Below are 19,459 nucleotides of genomic sequence, written 5' to 3' on the forward strand. Positions count from 1 at the left end.
AACGATTGTGTGTGTATGGACTGAACTTTTGAATGTTTTTGATTCACTAAAAGAACCGAGTCATAAGAGTCGTTTGATTTTGAATCGGACCAGTGGTCCTGCCTGATTCGTGCTGTGTTCTCGGTTGTTCTGAAAAGTGCGGTGAACTCTGCAGTGTGCTGTTCTGTCCACATTGGCGGATGAACCCGCGTTCAGAGCCATAATGAAACCGGATGTCGTGATCGGTTCCAGAATTTTTTTAAACTGAACGTTTTCTAAAAAATTACACTTATTTCATTTATCAGTGCATTGTGCATACCAGGGCTAAAATATGAATATTTAAGCAAATAATTTTATATAATAGATATTTTGTGTGAGCAATTTTTCAAAATCATAAATTGATTTAAGAAAAGACAGTTTGTGATGGTTTTGACAGGTCCTCCTCAAAATACTAACAGTGTGTTGAATAATTAAATCATTTCTTTATTAAACCAGCAGTTGGCTAGACCGTATAAAATGTTGTCGTTTGTCGAGAAGGACGCCATTTTCTTGTTCCAGTAACCACTCCTCCTTATTTCAGAGATTACAGCCAATCAGCGTTGCGAATTCAAAACAGGAAGTGGCGTTTTGAGCGTATCAACCAATCGCAGCAGGAGAAAAAACAGAACCTCTGCCCATTTAGCGCATTTATTCGTCTCGTCTGTGACGTACCGGCAGGCTTTGTGTTCTTTCAATATATCACGTTGAATATATTTCTATATAGACTATAATCTGGTAAGTATTTTTTTTACAAATACGCGCTTTAATTCACGCGTTAGATGGCCGTCTTTCGTTATGTGCGCGGAGGACAGTATGCGGAGTGCGCACTCAGTAGGCGACGCGCGAGGGGTTGCTGCATTATTTGTGACTGAGTTTTTGTGATAGACACAGCGCTGAGTCCTGTTCCGACCCAGTTTGTATTTCAGCCCTATTTTCTGTTATTGTACACACATCCAAGGCTCATGCTTTTGCTTCTATCAGTCAGATCATCTGGTCTCAGCCAGTGCATATCGGTGACCAGGAACTACTTTTCTCTTCGCCCCTGTCGGTTAGATGAAATCACACTTTTTTGGGAGATTTTTAGGAAGTGATGCGGCAGCGCTCTGAATATCCGATGTTAACCCCATTAATGCAGGATTTTTTTTTGTTTGTTTTAAATGTATATAAATACAAAATGTACTACTATTCATGTTTTATTCATATACTTATTTGTATAATTTACAGGATGAAGGGATTTTGTAAACGCCAGTCTTGACGTTAAAACTGGTCGGACCCGATTCCTGTCAGAAGGTGAGGGTCTTCAGTTCAAAAATATTTTTCACTTGTCTAATTTAAAATGAAACATGTTTTTGATTTATGAATACATAATGCACCAATTGTCATTTGTACCCTCACAGTTTGTAGATTTTAAACACGTTTACTTTCTTTCAGAAACATGGATTCGGATTTGTTTATGGAGTGTGAGGAGGAGGAGCTGGAGCCATGGCAACAGCAGTCTATGGATGAACCAGCCGGAAATGCTGAAAGCAGTACTCCCTCCGGTGTGTATTTTTGTAATATTTTTAATTATAGAGAAATTTAACATAGTTTTTAATTATCTTCTTAACTTTTGTTAATTATAGATATTCCAGAAATATATATATTTTACTTTAATAATAATTTTAACATCATTATAACATCTGAAACTTGTCGTCCTCCAATGTTAAGTCACTTCCACTCCAGCCCCGGTGGTTGATGTTCCAGCTCCGCCTAAGACCATGGTGATCCCAAGCCTAACGTCTGTAGTAAATGCGGCGAACACGGTTCCGCTGATCACAAATACAAGTGAGTCTCCTTTTCTTTAATAATTATTTACTCATTCACATGATGCTCCAGAACACAAATTAAGTTAGGAAGAATCACCTGTTTGTTTAATTTAAGAGAAGCAAACTGGGGATAGAGTTCAGACACTTCAAAATAACAACAAAAAAGACTTGTTTTAAAGAAATGCAAATGACAAAAAAACACAATTCTTTTAATTATGAGTTAAATGAAGAATAAAATTGTTTTTTATGATTTGTGTGCTATATACTCACCTGCCACTTTATTAGGTACACCTTACTAGTACCGAGTTGGACTCCCTTTTGCCCTCAGAACTGCCTTAATCCTTCATGGCATAGATTCATCAAGGTACTGGAAATATTCCTCAGAGATTTTGGTCCATATTGACATGATAACATCACACAGTTGCTGCAGATTTGTCGGCTGCACATTCATGATGCGAATCTCCTGTTCCACCACATCCCAAAGGTGCTCTATTGGATTGAAATCTGGTGACTGTGGAGGCCATTTAAGTACAATGAACTCATTGTTCAAGGATTCAGTTTGAGATGATTCGCGCTTTATGACGTGGCACATTATCCTGCTGGAAGTAGCCACCAGAAGATGGTTGTGTGTGAAAATCCTGGTAGATCAGCAGTTTCTAAAATACTCAGACCAGCCCGTCTGGCACAAACAACCATGACACGTTCAAAGTCACTAAATTCACCTTTTTATTCCCCATTCTGATGCTCGGTTTGAAGTGTAGCAGATCGTCTTGACCATGTCTACATGCCTAAATGCAATGAGTTTCTGCCATGTGATTGGCTGATTAGAAATTTGTGTTATCGAGCAGTTGGACAGATGTACGTAATAAAGTGGCCAGCGAGTGTTTATTGCAATTGTTTTAAAATCATTAAAATCATCAAAATTCGAACTTTTGCAAACCGTTTTCTAATGTTTTCTCATATTTTCTCAAAATTTGTAGCGAATAGAAACTTTTCAGTACATTGTTGTTGTGTAAATATCCTTAGAAGGGGAGCGCAAAAGTCATATCAACTACTAAAGTAGTAGATGGATGCAGTCTTGTTGACATTCAGCCTGCATTACTCTTGGTGATCAGTCATTTATTTTTTCAGTAACTCAACGTGCGGTTGTGCCGACTGAGATCCCTAAAGCAGTGCAAGGGCAGCCGGTCATCTTGGCACCAGGAGGAGGTGGACTGGGCACTGTGGCTCTGTCACAGGTTCTCCTGCCTGGAACATCTATTGCCAATGTTACCAACAGTCAGCCGATCTACTTTACCACACAGGTGCTGCCATTTCACCATATAGATTCCAGCACATCACTCAACAAAAGCACATTGTCTCAACAAGTGTTCATCTATGTGCGTCCTTTCATCTGATACAGGGTCTTCCTGTCCAGAATATCCAGCCTGGCCAGGGTCCAATGAGTTTAGTGCTGAATGTCCAACAAGGCCAAACTGTTCGACCGATTACTCTACTCCAGGGTATGTCAGTGTGCTCTTGTTATGGTCTTACGCTATAGTTCTGTGCATTAATTAACAGTGTTTTCTTTATGTCTTTTTTAAGCACCTGGCACACAAATTTTCAAACCAGCCATCGGAGCAACCCAAATAATTACCCAGCCTGCTCAAATAAGGGCTGGAGCTCCGGTTGTAAACAGAGCCCAAACGCCTAGTACTTTCAGCACAGTGCAGATCCCTGCTACTCTCACTTTTCGAACCACAAACGCGGTCACCCCAACAGCTGCCAGTTCTCTACCCATCGTATCTTCTACAACCATTACTCAGCCTACCAGGACCACTACTAAAATAGGTAAGAATAAGAATTTAATTGAACTTTTTAAAGTTAGATTTTTAATGCCTGATTCAAACTATATTGTTTTCTATCTATGTAATAATTCCTGTTATTAATTAGTTATTTATTTTTATTTTCATTCAGAAGACAGAACTAGTGACTGGCTTCAAAAAACAAGAGCCAGAGAAGGCTAATAAAACAACATGTTAACTATTTTAACTAGTCAGTTTAACTAGTTTATTATTCTTGTCAGAAAAAAACTTTTCAAAGAATTTAATCAAACTCAATTGAAATCGAATTGTCTCTTTCATTTTGTCATGTTTATGGAAGCTGTGTGTGAAAGAGCTTCTTTGTTTCTATTGGTCAGCATCACAGATGTGACAGAAACGGTTATGAAGGATCTTAAAAAAAAACTTATCAGTCTTTTTGTCACTATGTTGTAAAGCATCTCAGATGTTGTCCAAAAGGTTGCACATGATGAAATTCGGCGAAATTCAGATTGAGGGCAGGAAGTGGTTCTTCTACATAGGAATCGCTATCAAAACATCACAATATTTCTGTTTTATGTTGTTTATAAAGGTTTAAATCAGCAAAATAAAAAAATGCAGAGCAGCTTTTATAGACTTCTAAAAGTTTTTACTCATAAAGGGGGCAAAGTTCAAGAAACTGGCTGAAAAAGGCGGCATGTTTTTAATACATCTGTGTGTACAAACTTTTTTTTGAATGCGATAATTCGTTTGACAGCACCAATGAAGATTATATACAGGCCCAACTATATGTATAAATATATTTGACAAAATCCAGGAGAATATAAACAACGTACCCTGCCTTGTAATCGCTGCAATAAAATCTCTGTCTTGATTTGAATTGTCTTTACTGGCGTTTTGGTGGAATATACAAGTGTAATGTCAACATCGAGATGCGCAGCAGCTGTGAAGTTCATTCCCTCTTACAAAAGTAAATAAATAATAATGCAGACTATGCATCCACGCTATTGTATGCTTTCACCCTTTATTTAATGATGTCTGGAAGATATCCGCATCGGGAAAAACGTTATAGTAATTTATAATAAACATGTTTTTGAGCCACTTTGTGAAGTGTATAATGTGTACAACTCTGCAATTGAATGTTACAGAATACTGTAGTGTAGTAAACTAATAAACTGTAATAAATAACATTAGTGTAAACTGTAGTGCATGCTGATGGTTTATTATAGTGAAGAAAAATGAAGCCTGTTGAATAATTAGTTTATTACTACAGTTGTGTTGTACCACAGCAACAATATAATCACTACGACAGTTCAAGTCTAGTAATTATCTATAGGATGCTTCCTAACACTTTTGTATTTACTAAAGTATTTTTCATGTAAAGTAACTACCTCAATGACAGGCAAATATATTTTAGTTCAGTAGATAACTCAGCCTTCTTCATGATATTAAGATCATGCCCAACAAATGTGATTATTTTCTATTTATGTCTCTTTTAAAACTCGCAAAACTATGGACTTTCCTACCTGTCTCCCATTCAGTTTTTTACTTCCTGCCCTTCATCTGAATTTTGCGCGTCACCAGAACCACGTGATTGAAAACAACCTATATGATGCGCTGTTTTGGCACCCGATGTCATTTATGAATCACCATCATCAGATTGATTGTGCTAAAAACATGGTAAAGGACATTTATTGTGTAGTCTGAACTAGGGTTGCACGGTTTACCGGTGCTATGGTAGTATCGTGATATTACGGCTCCAAAATACTGGCAGTGCCACTGTAGTTTGTAAACGGTAGTATCGTCATTAACGGTCCATCAGCAATACATAATGTTGCATGTGGAAAAGTCACTAAAATGCTTACAAGTTTGTGAAACAATAGACCATTTTATTTGAATAGTCTGTGGAGCCCTTTAAGGTTGCAAACTGTGTAGAATTCAAGCATTTTATGGTAGCCTATTACATGTTTTCAGATCAAATCTGAATCAGTTCATTTCTGTTCCTGTCAATATGATTTTGTAGCTACAACAACTGCGACAATATCCTAAAAAGAGCAACTCGCAAAGTAAAAATTTGAATGACTAAACTAGATCTACTACTAAATTTTGACCACTTCATAAAACCTAGTTTGGTTGGAATAATGCTAATTTTATTATTAATGCAAATTTGATTTGGTATAATTTGTATCTTTACTTTAATGTACTTACTTTAATTTTATTTTAGTGTATTTTTTGTTAGTCAGTTATCTACAAAATAAACAGAAAGAACAAATACATTTAAGTTGAAGTGACATGCAAGTACTTTTTTCCAATAATAAAGGAATCATAATTCAATTCAAGTAGGCCTATTACAACATAAAATATAGTATTTCTGAAAATTGTTTTTATGTCATGAATTTGAGTTATGAATTACAGTATCGCAATACTACTTGGTATCACGATACTTCAGCTTGTATAGTATCGTAACATGAATTAATGGTATTGCGACAACCCTAGTCTGAACCAGATATAAGAGACATATCCGGTAAATTAAATTAAATCATTTGAAATAAAGTTTTGTAAATGCCTGGCATTCTTCTACAAGATACAAATAAAGAAATCAAGTATTTAATAATTGTTTGCTACTATGTGTATTTTTCACAGTTGCTTGGTCAATCAGCATTCAGAATTACAATTATCTGTTTTAAAATTGAATTTATTTATATTTACAGTGACAATAAAGCAAGGAAATGGACCCCTAGACATGCAAAACCTAATGAATCTTGTGAAGTCTGTGAACCTTCCTGGTGGGGCTCAGGCGCAGACATTTGTAGTCATGAGCAATCAAAATACCAAAAATGGTCCTGTTGTTTCTTCTGCTGTTCCTATCATCTCACAAAATGTCATCCAAAGTAAGTTTGTTGTTCTGACTATTACATTGATTTCCTATTAGAGTAAAGCCATGCTGATAAATTCCAAATTATGTTTTTGCAGCGATCCCACTTCCAAATGCAACCTCATCAACAACCACCACTCATTTGTGTCCTCGTTGTGGAGCTCAGTTCAGAATGATTGAGGCTCTACGCGGTCATATGTGTGTAAGTACATACTTTGTGAGGAGACTGTAAATGTGTTTGGTCACCTAAAAAACGAATCCCTTTCTCTCTTAGTTTTGCTGCCCTGATCTGGTCCACATGACTGAAACAAGCAGTACCCCAACAGCTGTGAAACCCCCAGCAACACCACCTAAGAGTGCCTCTGTTGTGCCTAGTGCCAAGGTGGATAGCCCACCTAGCAAAACAGGAGATAGCCATCCCAGACTCGTCATGCTGGTTGATGATTTCTACTACGGCACATTTGAGGGAAATCGAGTCTATGTACCAATGGACAACTCAAAAGAACCATTATCATTCAGATGCCTGACCTGTAGCAAGAAACTAAAGAATAATATTAGGTACGATTATGGACTGATTTTAGAAGTCTTATTGTAAATATCTAGTTGAAAATGATAGGTTTTATTTTAAGTAATTTCCTAGTCTTTGTTTATTCTGTCTTTGATATGTTGGAACTGTGCCATTAGTGATCACTTGTTTTCTTTGAAGACTTATGAACCATATGAGGTACCATGTTGAACTGGATCAACAAAATGGGGAAATGGACAACCACACATCCTGTCAGCATTGTTTCCGTCGCTTTCCTACACCGTTTCGTCTGCAGTGCCACCTTGAGAGTGTCCATACCTCCATTGAATCATCTAGTAAGAACTATTTCTATTTTATTAATCTTTTTGTTTAAGGGTGCCACATACAGCATTTGTTTAATAAGTTAAATTGTTCTCTGATATATACATAGTAGGTTTATGGCTTTGGTATTTAAAAAAAAATCTCCAGAAACAGTTTTATAAGCACTTTTATTACTCCATAAAGTACCAACAGAATCAAAAGATCCATGATTTGACCATATATGGCTCGTGTGATGAATATTAATTACAGACACACAAAGAGCATTATCAAAGACAAATGTAAACCCTATCAGAGTAGCGTTAACCTATTTTGCTGACCAAATCTGTTGTGGATAAAGGCTAAATTCTAATTAAAGTTGACAAAAGAGAGGGGTGGAGATGTATGGTGTTGTACTTTGAAGCTATAGTCAAAGAAAACACAGCCAGGAATGATCAACCTCTGCATGAACAGATGACAGTTGAGCTGAATGTTTGTTGAAATATACACATCAAATTTCACAATAAACATGATAAATGAACAAAAGATGTAACTAAACACACCTCATGCCTCTTCAGAGTGAACATGACTAAATGTTTAATCTGTGAATCTTGCATTTTGCTTCCTGAGCCGATATTGAAACATGCTGCAGTAACGCACAGTAAACAATTCATACATGGTAAATATATGCTTAAATATAACTAGGGGAGGAAAATTATCACTGTTGTCTCTCCAGAAAACATTGTTGCAAACGCTTTAAGAGGCTTGCAAATATTAATGATCTCAGAGCTTTTTTTTAATGATCTCAGAGCTTGATGGCATGGCTGCTTGTCAGATCCGGATGAACGACCTAAATTAGATATACATGCAAATGCGGAGGGCATGGTCAGTGAGTCTCGTCACAATTTTGTGTTCTGATTGGCCCGTTGTCCACCTAGGTTTTCCACTTGTGGAATTTACATGAAAATGAGGAAACGGTGGTGTCTGTGGCTCACAGTATTCTTATTTCCATATGTTGCTCTTTTATTATTCCTCTATGCTTTGATATATCCAGATTTTCTCTATAGGCAACCTTTAAGGCATAAACTACAGTTCTAAAATTAAGGGTCTGTACAGTAAAAAATTAAAGAATATTTAACAAAACTACATTTGTTTGATGAATAATATAATAAAAAGCTGCAATATTGTAAAATTTGCTGTTTTAAAGCTGCATGAGTAACTTTATTTTCTGTTTAATAAGCAAATGCATCTTTCAGATTTGTTTTTGTCATATTTTGATATACATCTATAGATAAACCATTTCAGATCAGGGAAGTTAAAATGTATTCTGCTAAGATTTTTGTTATTTTTCTATTCTGCAATTTTTTTATTAGATAGATTGATAGATTGATTGATTGATTGATTGATTGATTGATTGATTGATTGATTACAAAAAACAAAGTGCTTGCTAGACTGGTTATGCTAGTTAAAATCTATTTAGGCCCAGTTCTTCAACAGACACACACTCTTGTCGTGCATACTAATTTATTTGACTAAATTCAAATAAGGAGGGGTCAATGAGGCAATGTTCAGTCCCAACAAATGTTTAGTAAAGTTCTTCATTCATCATTGTTCTGCAATGCTGCAAAGATAGTAAATGATAAAAGTTTGTATTTTGGTTTGCCACAGTGTCTATAAACTGCAGGACTCTCAATTTGTCAGCAGTTTAAGTAACTGTTGTGCTTTTGTGTTCAGCCAAGTGTAAGATATGTGAGTGGTCCTTTGAGAATGAGCCAGTGTTCCTGCAGCACATGAAGAACTCCCACAAACCCGGAGAGATGCCTTATGTATGCCAGGTAAACTAAACAAATTTGACTGACAAATGGATGAATCACAAGGAGAGTGGGAATATAGCATATAATGCCCTTGAAATTTTCAGGTGTGTGAATACCGTTCCTCCTTCTACTCTGATGTGTTTAACCACTTTCGTACCTGGCATGAGGATACCCGCCACCTTCTGTGCCAGTATTGCCTGAAGGTTTTCAAGCATTCCACCAGTTACCAGCAACATTATGTTCGTCATCAGGTAAGGATAGGAAGCATAAAATTTTAATTAAAAATAAAACTAATTAATGCATATAGACATTCAAGACTTTCACCAGGTTTTAATTTCATCATGGTTAAAAAAAACCCAAAAAAAACTTGTTTTACAGTTCTTAATGGTCCTCATCATTTGTGTAACATTTGTAATTTTTTATAGCATTGGAATCTTTGATTGTGTTTTAATATAGCACATTATCCTAAACAGTGATCACTCTTGTATGTATAAATCATAGAATTGGATAAAACCATCATCATCATGGAAGTTCCTTGATTATTACAGCAGAATGAAAGTATAGTTTTTAGCCACACCAAGTTAGATAATAGCAACTTTTCATTTTCTGTTGGTCTTTGTACATAAAGCAACTCCAGAATAGTCAGGTGGTTTTTGCAAGATCGAATACGCTTGCGGCCTGAAGTTAACGCAAATTATTTCTATTATTTATTACATTTCCCATTTATTGTATTTTATTAACATCTACTCCCACCCCAACCCTAAACCCAACCGTCACAGTACTGTAAAAATATTAATTATTGTTATACAGTGTCATAAAAAAATGCTACTATACTAATGTGCATATTCCACTTCCTGTCGGCTGCATATCCAATCTAGAGTTTACCTAGTCAGGCCAGATGCTAATGGTATCTGATTCAATGATCTATGCTAAGCTAGCTAAAAATGCTCCCACAAGACCTGGAGACTGGCTGAATAGATTCAAAATTCCAAAAGTTATATTTCCAAAAAAAAGTGGAGTGTTCCTTTAAGTCTTAATAGTCAATTGGGTTACTCTAAACCTTTTTTCTAAGACTTGAGATAAGATGGAGATGGGGCGATGTGGATGTTATTAGATAATAAAAAATGACTACAACAGCATACAATAATCATCGACAAAAAGATTAATAACTAATCATTCATTCATTTTCCTTTGGCTCAGTCTCTATTTCAGAGGCCACCTCAGCAGAATGAACCACTAACTCTTCTAGCATATATTTTATGCAGCGGATGCCCTTCCAGCCAGAACAATCAGTACTGGGAAACACCCATATACTTTCATTCACACACACTCTACACTTCAATTCACCTATAGCATGTCTTTGGACTTTGGGGGAAACCAGAGCACCCGGAGGAAACTTACACTAACATGGGGAGAACATGCAAACTCCACACAAAAATGCCAACTGGTCCAGCCGAGACTTAAACCAGCAACTTTCTTGCTGTGAGCTGATTAACTACTGAGCCACTGTGCCGCAATCTTCATTAGATGAGAGGATCAGAGGATGCACATTCATAGTTTTCAGTCATGTTAATGATGCAGCGGACATGTCAAGTTTCTGCTTGTTTCAAGCCATAGGCAACAATGTCTTTCTTCGTTTTTACTTTTGTTGAAGAAATTACCACTGCTTTCACCTCCTCTAGAACATTTGGAACATTTATCTTGCTTTAGTATTCTGTGAAAACATTAAATGTGTATTTATTTATTAATTTATTTATTAATCCATCATTTCTTAACTTAACAGACAAACTTAATTTCTACAATTATGTGGTAATTCTATTTTTCCTCAGAAATCAACAGTTTACCATTGTAACAAATGCCGTCTTCAGTTCCTTTTCACAAAGGACAAAGTTGAGCATAAAATAAATCACCACAGGACTTTCCGAAAGCCCCGTGAATTGGATGGACTGCAGCCTGGAACAAAAGTAAAATCTTTGTTTGTTTGTTTATGTGAGACTGAGAGTAAATTTGCAACAAGTGCAAAAATATAGTATTAATTGATTTATTTATTTTTATTCTTCATATTCAGGTGACCATTAGGGCATATGTTGGGAAAAAAACACCAGGTCAGTCAGCTTCAAAAGCATCCACTAATATTCAGAAGAATAGTATTAGCAGTTCACAATCGACAACTCTAAGTGGCGACCAGCAATCAGAACAACAGCAATCTGGGAAGAAACAGGTCAGCAAGATGTTTCAGTTCCTGTCCAAGTTCCAGGAGCAGAGGTAAGCTCATGTTATGAGATAACAGATAAACTGATCCATTTCCACTGGAAATTACAACTCTGAAGTGTTTACTTCTGGTTCTCTTCTTTCCAGGGCTCAACTGGGCAGACATAAGTGTGTGGAGTGCACTTTTGACATTCCAGACTTTGTGAATCACTACCCCACTTATGTTCACTGTTCACTCTGCTTCTATAGCACGTGCTGTTCTCGTGCTTATGCAAATCACATGATCAAGTAAGTTGAGTCAAACATATATTTTCACATAAATTTTATATATATATATATATATATATATATATATATATATATATATATATATATATATATATATATATATATATATATATATAAAATTTATGTGAAATTATATGGCAAAGTGATGTAAAGCTTTAAGCATCAAAATTGGTACTTTGTATCGGTTGATCACCATGACAAGAAATCAGTACTTGGTGTTGCCTGTAAAAATCCTGATCGGAGCGGCTCAAATATATATATATATATATATATATATATATATATATATATATATATATATATATATATATACAGAAGAATATATATGTACAGAAGAAAACAGTTTCATTGGAAATTGCAGCTTGAAGTTTAGTCACATATTGCAATTTATTTTTTTAATTTCAGCAATCATGTTCCTGGAAGGGCTCCAAAACCTTCTAAAAAGGGGCCTCCAAGGTAATGTAATATTTGGATTTTGAGTTCTGTTTTGCTCAGTCTGAAACTGTACCTTATGGGTATTTTGGTGTTCTTTTTGTAGCGTTGTGAAGCTGACTTGTGCAGGTTGTGAATACTCCACTCCTCACGGAAATTTGATGGCCAAACATCTCATCAAGTTCCCTGATCACTCCTACTGTTTATTCATGCGCAAAGGTGGGTGTTCTCTAGCTCAGTAGAACATTACAGCATACTTGTATTTTTACTGCATTTCTCTTACTGCATGGGCCTCTTAACCTGCATGCTCGTTTTTCTTTCTCTGCTTTCGTACTTCTGTAGTTAGAGGGTATCCAACTCTGTTGTAGGTGTCTTTAATTGCATGTTTATACTAATACAGCATTGACACAAAAGTAAAAATACAGTGAACTAAATTACTGGCATCATGGCATATTCATCAAATTTAACCTTTTCACTTACAAATTATCACTTATCATTGTGTCTTAACTTCTTACATGTGCAAAGGGCTCGGTACACAAACCCTGCTCATCACTGCATATGTATTTTCACAGATTGAATGTTATTTATCCTGTTGATAGACACCTACAATAAAGAAGGATTCTTTAGTCAACACATTTTCCGTGCATTCTTAGCTAAATCATACAATAGACATACGTCAATGGCACTTGCAAAGTGGCCCGTCTTGAGTGATATCCCACAATATGTGATGCTCAGCAATCACAGGTGTGGGGTATGAGCTCAAACTGTCCATTGTCAAAATGGACAAACATGGCCCCTTTGCACTTGGTGTGAATTCACAGGATTTACTGACAAGCCTTTGCGAGAGCACTCTGGATGTGTAATTGAGTATTACATACAAAAATCTACCGCACACCGCCTGAACTGGAGAATGTCAGAAGAAGTACAAAATAAAAATCCTAAAATGGATTAATTTAGAAACATGACAAATGAATAACGTCAAGGAGTAACCATCGGGGAGTTATCTGCTGCTTCTGAGCTGCTTATTATTTTCTTTTTCAAAAGCTAACTGACCTATCAGAACTACATATACATTGAGCATGTTATAAAATGGATTATTGGTGATGGTAAAGACTCCAAGGAGAAGACTAACTCTGTGTTCCTATAATCCCTCCCCTCCCCTACAGAGTGTTTGGAGACAGATATTGAGTTCTGCCATGTTGAGGAGGAGGTGGAGGGTCCACAAGGGGATGAAGCTAGTGATGTTGGGACACAGCCTGACTGGTTGTCCCTGAAACAGTGGAATGTGCCCAAAGAGGAAGGAACAGTGCCAGAGTTCATGGAACGTTGTGGCCCACGGCATATAATGACCAGGAATCATGATGTCCTCGACTACTTCCAGGTTCTGTTTCCTGATGCCCTCTTTGAGCTGATTGTTTGTGAGACCAACGCCTATGCCACTTATTGCTGCTCTTCAGGGCAGGGGGACACATCTTGGCACCCTGTGTCTGTACAGGAAATCAAAGGCTTTTTTGGTCTCTCTATCCTCATGGGGCTTCAAAACCTGGTGGAACCGGACTCGTACTGGACCTGGGAACAACACCAAGGCCGCTATGGCTCTAGAACATGGGAGCTGGTTTACAGGACCATGTCAGTGAATCGTTTTAAGCAGATCAGCACTTACATCCGAATGAGCAGCATGCTTGTGGAGAATGACAGCCAGAGTGCTGACAAGTTGTCATTTTTTCAGCCGATGCTGAGCATCCTGGAGAAAAGCATGCAAGAGGCCTACAGTCCAAACAAGTGCTTGACAATTGATCAAGCTTTCCTACCGAGCCATGATAAGGGAACGGCTCAGGAGAAGAGTAAAAATTCTCAGCCAAGGATATGGCTACTGTGTGACTCAAAGTCAGGCTTTTGCCATAAATTGCTGGTCTCAACACGACAGGAGAAGCACAAAGACTTGGGAAAATCAGTTGTGCCACATCTCACAGAGGGTCTTGAGGGTAAACATCACAACATCTTCTTGTCCAGCTCACTTGCCTCTGTGCAACTCATGAAGGATCTCTTTGATAGTGGTATATACTGCTCCAGCTCTGTCCTGCCACAAAGTGCAGTTTTGCCCAAGGAGTTTTGGGATGAACCTCCACTGGAAAATCCAGGCAATTTTAAACAGTATGAGTTCCCCCCACTTCTTGCCACTAGATGGAAAGATACCAAAGAATTGGTATGCCTCTCCACAAATGCCAACGCAGGCCATGAAGATGTGGTGTGGAGGAGGTCTCCCACTAAAATGGGTGAGCTTTATACTATTGAAAGGCCACAGGCCTTCAAGCTGCTCCAAGACAACATGAGAGGAGTCGATATCTGTAATCAGCTGCTGACGTGCAACCAACTTGGTGGGCTAGATCTTGACACCAACTGGCGGCGTCTCTTCTGGTTCTTTGTCAACTTGAGCATCATCAACTCTTTTATTGTCTTACGAGAGACCCGCAAAGACAACCCACCAGTGTGGCTCCCAGGGGGTCACTTTTCCCAGGCCGTTTTCCGTAAACGTCTGGGCTACCAGCTTGCCAAGTGTGCTGAAAGACACACTCTCCAGAACCAAATCCACAATAGCATGATTGAGCAACAGACTGTGAAAAAAGAAAGTCAAGAGGTGCAAGAAGAGGTCAGACATCGATTAGGCAAAATTACCAGAAGGGCGAGGAGATGTAAAGTTTGCAACTTGAAAAACATGCGTCATGAGAGCATGTATGGCTGCACCGCCTGCCATGCGAATCTGTGCAAGCGTTCTCGCTGCTTCTGGGAGTTCCATGGTTTCCCAACTAATTATCAAGGTTATAAAACTCAAATACTGATATTAAATATTTATAAATGTTTTATGAATGCTTGTTCTAGTTAATTTTATACATAATAAATACTTTTACAGTTTCAACAGCTTTTTAAATGGCATGTATTAAAGTGGCAATTAAATATTTATATTTAATTATATTTTTATATTTATATCTTAAAGTATTATAATTGATGTTAATTTTTTTTGTTCAGGTAGTGCAAAAGTTGGATTCGTTGACTCTAAGAGGTATGTATCTTTAAAAAATTTAATTAGTCCTAGTTATACTTAAGTCAAGTAATTGCAACCTGTGATGTATTCTTCCCCACATTTAACATGTTATCCAGATTTTAGAAAGTGTCACATTATTTCTCTTCCAGGGACGGCACAGAGCCAGGACTTAAACATAAAACAGAAATGTTGGAAAGAGGCCAGGCCAAATCCTCAGTGGACATCAGTAATGTTTCACAGGGTGCCACTGCTGGCCAGGACGAAGACGTGGACCAAGAAATGGCTCCTCTGGAAGACGAAGACACAGAAACAGACACTGATACGGTTGAAAGCAGCGAGGAAGTCCCACTTCGAACAGTGGCTAGTGAGAAAGAAAAGCGATCACTAACCAAACCAACACAGCCTGTGAGAAACAGAGAGGAGTCTTTGACTATTCACCAGCGGCGAATACTTCTTCTTGCACTATGTGCCGGGATCCAAAAAGCAGCAAAAGAGATGGACACCAAACCGCAGCTCATCAAGACCTGGATTCAAGACAAGGAGGATCAGTTAAATGAATGCTGCAGCAGTATCTGTGGAGAGGCTGTTGATCGTCTAGTACAGTGGGTTCTGACACAACGAGAACAGCAGCGTCCTATCAATGAGGCGAGATTGTTTGAAAAAGCTTCAGAGCTCCAAAGCCAGACCAATGAAACAAGTTCATTCCGTATTTCATACGAGTGGGCTGTGAACTTCATGATGCAGCACAAACTGGGCTTGGATACCTGTTTCACAGTACAAAGGGAACTCCCTAGTGCCATGGAAGAGAACTGTCGTTGCTTCAAAGAATTGGTGCATGGTCAAGTTAAGACCAACAACGTTCCACAGTGTGTCATTGGGGTTATGGACCAGCTTTCCGTGTTTGTGGACATCAATATGTTGAATGAGAAAAACAAGGTAAGACGAGACACAGCTATTCAGTTTACCGGGTCTGGGAAGCCTTTCGTAAAGATTTACCTTGCAATGCTTGCAAATGGTACGATGCTTCCTGCAGCACTCTTCACCAGTCACACTACGAGCACACTGAGCAGCACACCAGACACAGTCTTGATTATGGCCAAAGAGGAAGGTTACAAGGCAACAGAAGAGCTAGAAATTTGGGCCACCAAAGTGTGGAAGCAGCATCTCGACTCGCAGAATGAGAAGGAAGCGCTGCTGGTTTTGGATAGCCATCATTGCCTGACGTCTGAGTCCATTATTTCTACAGTCAGTAGCACCAAAACCTTCCTTCCAACCATTCCGGCAGGTTGTACATGCCGACATCAACCTTTAGAGATGTGCGTACGCCCTGTGCTCCAAAGGTTGTTTTTATCTCGTTGGGCACAACAGCCTAAAGAATCAGTTCAGCCTGAAGACCTGATGCAGCTTCTAGTATCCTGGTTAGACAAGGCCATGTCATGCTTCTCAAGTAGGCCTGAATTTATTCAACATTCATTCTGCTTGGCTCATCTGCTTCCGGATCAGGAGACACATACAGATTTGCCTGGTACTTCTGTGGAGTTGCTAAATATACTTTCAGAAGCAACACTGGGACCAGAAGTAGTAGATCTGGAGTCAGCAGATGAAGAAGAGCCAATGGACACACATTCTGTAGACAACGTAACTGAGAAAATAGATCTTACAGAGGAGCAAGAGGATACGGAAAATGAACTAAACGATGACAAAGCGAAAAACACAGAACAGCAAAAGGAAACAAATGATGAATGTTTGGAAATCGCAAGCGAGTCCACCGATTTCTCACATTCGTCGCCTGAGCATGAGACCCCTTCACACAACTCTGAACCAGATCATTTGTCGGAATCTGGTCTGGATGCTAACACTGATCAAACGGATTCAGCAAACAGGTGATATTTGATCTACTAACAGACGCTGGTAGATTTAACAGAAGGACAGGCCTTGCTGAATGTGACTGGTTATTTAATTTACAGCCTATTATTTGGTGGTGTGAAAATGGGGAGGAAAAAAAAAGTTTTTTAATCTTAAAAACTGTATAGATTTATAGGATAGACGTTGCATGATTGGGTTTTGCTAAGTTTTTCTACCTACTTTTATTTCTGTTGTTTATTCACTAGCATACAGTAATACAAAAGCTCCCTTTTTTTGTCTGTTGACAGACAATATTTACTTATATTCCCCATCCTCTGAAAGTTCATCACAGGTTTTTGCCTGTTTATGTTTTAGTTATTTCGAAGATGTAATGGGAGAAATTTGTTTGATAAGCCAGCTGCGACCTGTATTGAGTGATTTGACTCAAGCGTGTGGGTATTGGGTGGATGAAAGTATTGTTTGTTTATTTTTTGTTGTTGTTGTCCTGCCCCTCTCTTACAGTTTATGTGTGTCCAACGCAGGATGAGTATCAAAAATCATGCGATTTAAAATCTGATAACATTTGAATTGAAGAACGATACAAATGCTGTTTTGAATAATGCTATTTAAAATTATTTATTCAATGATTGACCGTAAATTATAGCCTATTATTCCATAGCTTTACAGATTCTGTTTGACATCCAACCTTATTGCATTTTATGACACATGCTACAGTTCAGCCTGTAAGATTGGTTGACAGACTATCTTGCAGCACTTCCATTTTGGTTATTTATGTAGTTATCATATACGTTTACCATTGAGAGAGCATTGATATTGAATGGAGTGTGATCAGTGAGTATACATTCAGTACTGATTTCAGCATCTGAATTTACTGTAGCGACCACATGATGGTGTAACTACACTCCAGGTGTCATCTATTGACATTCAATTCAAAGAGGTATTGATGCACTTTATTAGTGCTCTTCTATGTTTGTAAAGGTGTGTACTTTGATTTCATCTCTGTTTGCTGCAGCAATTTTGTGTATAATTTACATGTTGTGGGACTTCTTGTACAGTCTGATTGCGAAGGTAAGTGGACGTTTATAGAAATGAGGGTCTTTTGAATGTGCTGTTTTGTTTAAACTGCAAAGAGGACTAATGAATAATTGATCATTGAAAAAAGGCGTTGCATATGTGACTTCCCATTTATTATTATTATTTTTTTAATTTCTTGTGAATAAAATTTAATAAACAGTGTGTGCATAAAGCCTTTTTTCTCACACGTTTATGTTTTATGCAGATTTGGTACATCATTTTCAGTCAGAGACTTTTTTGTGTCGTAATGAACAAATCAACACATTATGTTAATTTGTAGTGATGAGATTAGGAGTTTTATGAATCAAAAGGCATATTTACACTCTGTAAAGATAAAATAGCTAGACTTGTTCCTGCTTTGACCCACTAGTATCAAAGTTTACCAGTTTGCCACTTTTGGATTTAATGATGCTTGTTCTGAGACCCGTATACCCCATTCTGGAGCACTTATGTGCTAGTTAGGCAAAGCGTTTTAAATGCATCAATAAATGTTGACAATTAATACATTGATTATTAATTTAATGGAGTAAATGCATACAGACTCTTAATTTCAGCCAGCCAGCTTCAGTTGAACTGTTTTTCCAGTATAAAATTGCCACGTTTAAAGTCTGATTTCTTAAAAAATTGGTGATCTTCATCTCCTAATAGACATACGTCATAAAGTGAGTTTCAAAGCAAGAAGCACTTAATTAAATTTCATCTCCCCCACCATCTCTTTAAAATATGACAACTTAGTTTACCCCAGAATTTTCAATGGAGTTTTTGTAGTCTGCTGATACAGCGCTAGCGCTTACATGTTTTTTCACCTTGTTTTACGCTTGGACAACTAAATGAATGCTGAAGTCTATTTAACTGAATGTATTGTAATAACATTACAACATTGATGCGGTAAAAGGAACTGTATGAAATTGAAAATAGTCAAATTAAGCTTTCACTTGAAGCCTCCCCGCTGAAAACAAAAACGGCTTAAACCAGCCTAGGCTGGTTTTAGAAAGGTTTTGGCCATTTCCAGGCTGGTCTTAGCTGGTCAGGCTGAGAGATGACCACCTAAAACTAGCTTGACCAGCCAAGAGCAGGTTGGAAATGGCCAAAACACCTCTAAAACCAGGCTGGTCTACCAACTAAAGCAGCCAACCAGCTTAGGTTGGTTTAAGCTATTTGTTTTTTTGTTTTTTTCAAAAGGGTTATCATTGGCTAAGGAACACTAGCTGTGCATATAGCCCATTTTGGTGATTCGGAAATAAATAAAATGTGTGCAAATGTTTGTGCTTTTTTTTAAAGTGAGTCCAAACCAAACAAGCAGACTTGACAAAAATACCACCAGTGTATGCATGTGTGGGACTTGTGCACAAAGAGTAGCCCTTAGCAAATCATTGTTTCAGATGTTACAAAAGTTCTGTTATTTATGAGT

The 19,459-nt window shown here is 37.7% G+C and overlaps 1 protein-coding gene across 4 annotated transcripts; it reads left to right on the forward strand.

Moving 5' to 3' along the window:
• Positions 1 to 659: 659 nt before the first annotated feature.
• Positions 660 to 18,220, forward strand: pogzb (pogo transposable element derived with ZNF domain b). Of its 4 annotated transcripts, none has more exons than XM_073925120.1 (21): positions 660 to 1,066; positions 1,243 to 1,308; positions 1,450 to 1,559; positions 1,726 to 1,842; positions 2,955 to 3,127; positions 3,226 to 3,325; positions 3,408 to 3,653; positions 6,334 to 6,513; positions 6,596 to 6,699; positions 6,772 to 7,055; positions 7,204 to 7,358; positions 9,055 to 9,155; positions 9,239 to 9,385; positions 10,964 to 11,098; positions 11,203 to 11,399; positions 11,493 to 11,633; positions 12,039 to 12,089; positions 12,172 to 12,284; positions 13,232 to 14,884; positions 15,093 to 15,126; positions 15,258 to 18,220. In XM_073925120.1, the coding sequence occupies exons 3-21, from the start codon at positions 1,454 to 1,456 to the stop codon at positions 16,993 to 16,995; spliced, it is 5,775 nt and encodes a 1,924-aa protein (XP_073781221.1). In that variant the 5' UTR covers positions 660 to 1,066; positions 1,243 to 1,308; positions 1,450 to 1,453; the 3' UTR covers positions 16,996 to 18,220. The 4 variants fall into 4 exon arrangements, with proteins under 4 accessions (XP_073781221.1, XP_073781223.1, XP_073781222.1 ...); NM_001346224.1 differs by having other exon boundaries at positions 693 to 753; XM_073925122.1 differs by lacking the exon at positions 13,232 to 14,884.
• The last annotated feature ends 1,239 nt before the right edge of the window (positions 18,221 to 19,459 follow it).

Source organism: Danio rerio, chromosome 16 (assembly GCF_049306965.1).
Source record: "Danio rerio strain Tuebingen ecotype United States chromosome 16, GRCz12tu, whole genome shotgun sequence".
Lineage (NCBI taxonomy): Eukaryota > Metazoa > Chordata > Actinopteri > Cypriniformes > Danionidae > Danio > Danio rerio.

Bases quoted from the DNA above. Each gene is read 5' to 3' on its own strand.
- pogzb (XM_073925120.1), top strand. From the start codon at position 1,454: ATGGATTCGGATTTGTTTATGGAGTGTGAGGAGGAGGAGCTGGAGCCA. The intron at 1,560-1,725 runs GTGTGTATTTTT...TCCAATGTTAAG, and splicing joins TGAAAGCAGTACTCCCTCCG to TCACTTCCACTCCAGCCCCG. The intron at 15,127-15,257 runs GTATGTATCTTT...TTTCTCTTCCAG, and splicing joins GGATTCGTTGACTCTAAGAG to GGACGGCACAGAGCCAGGAC.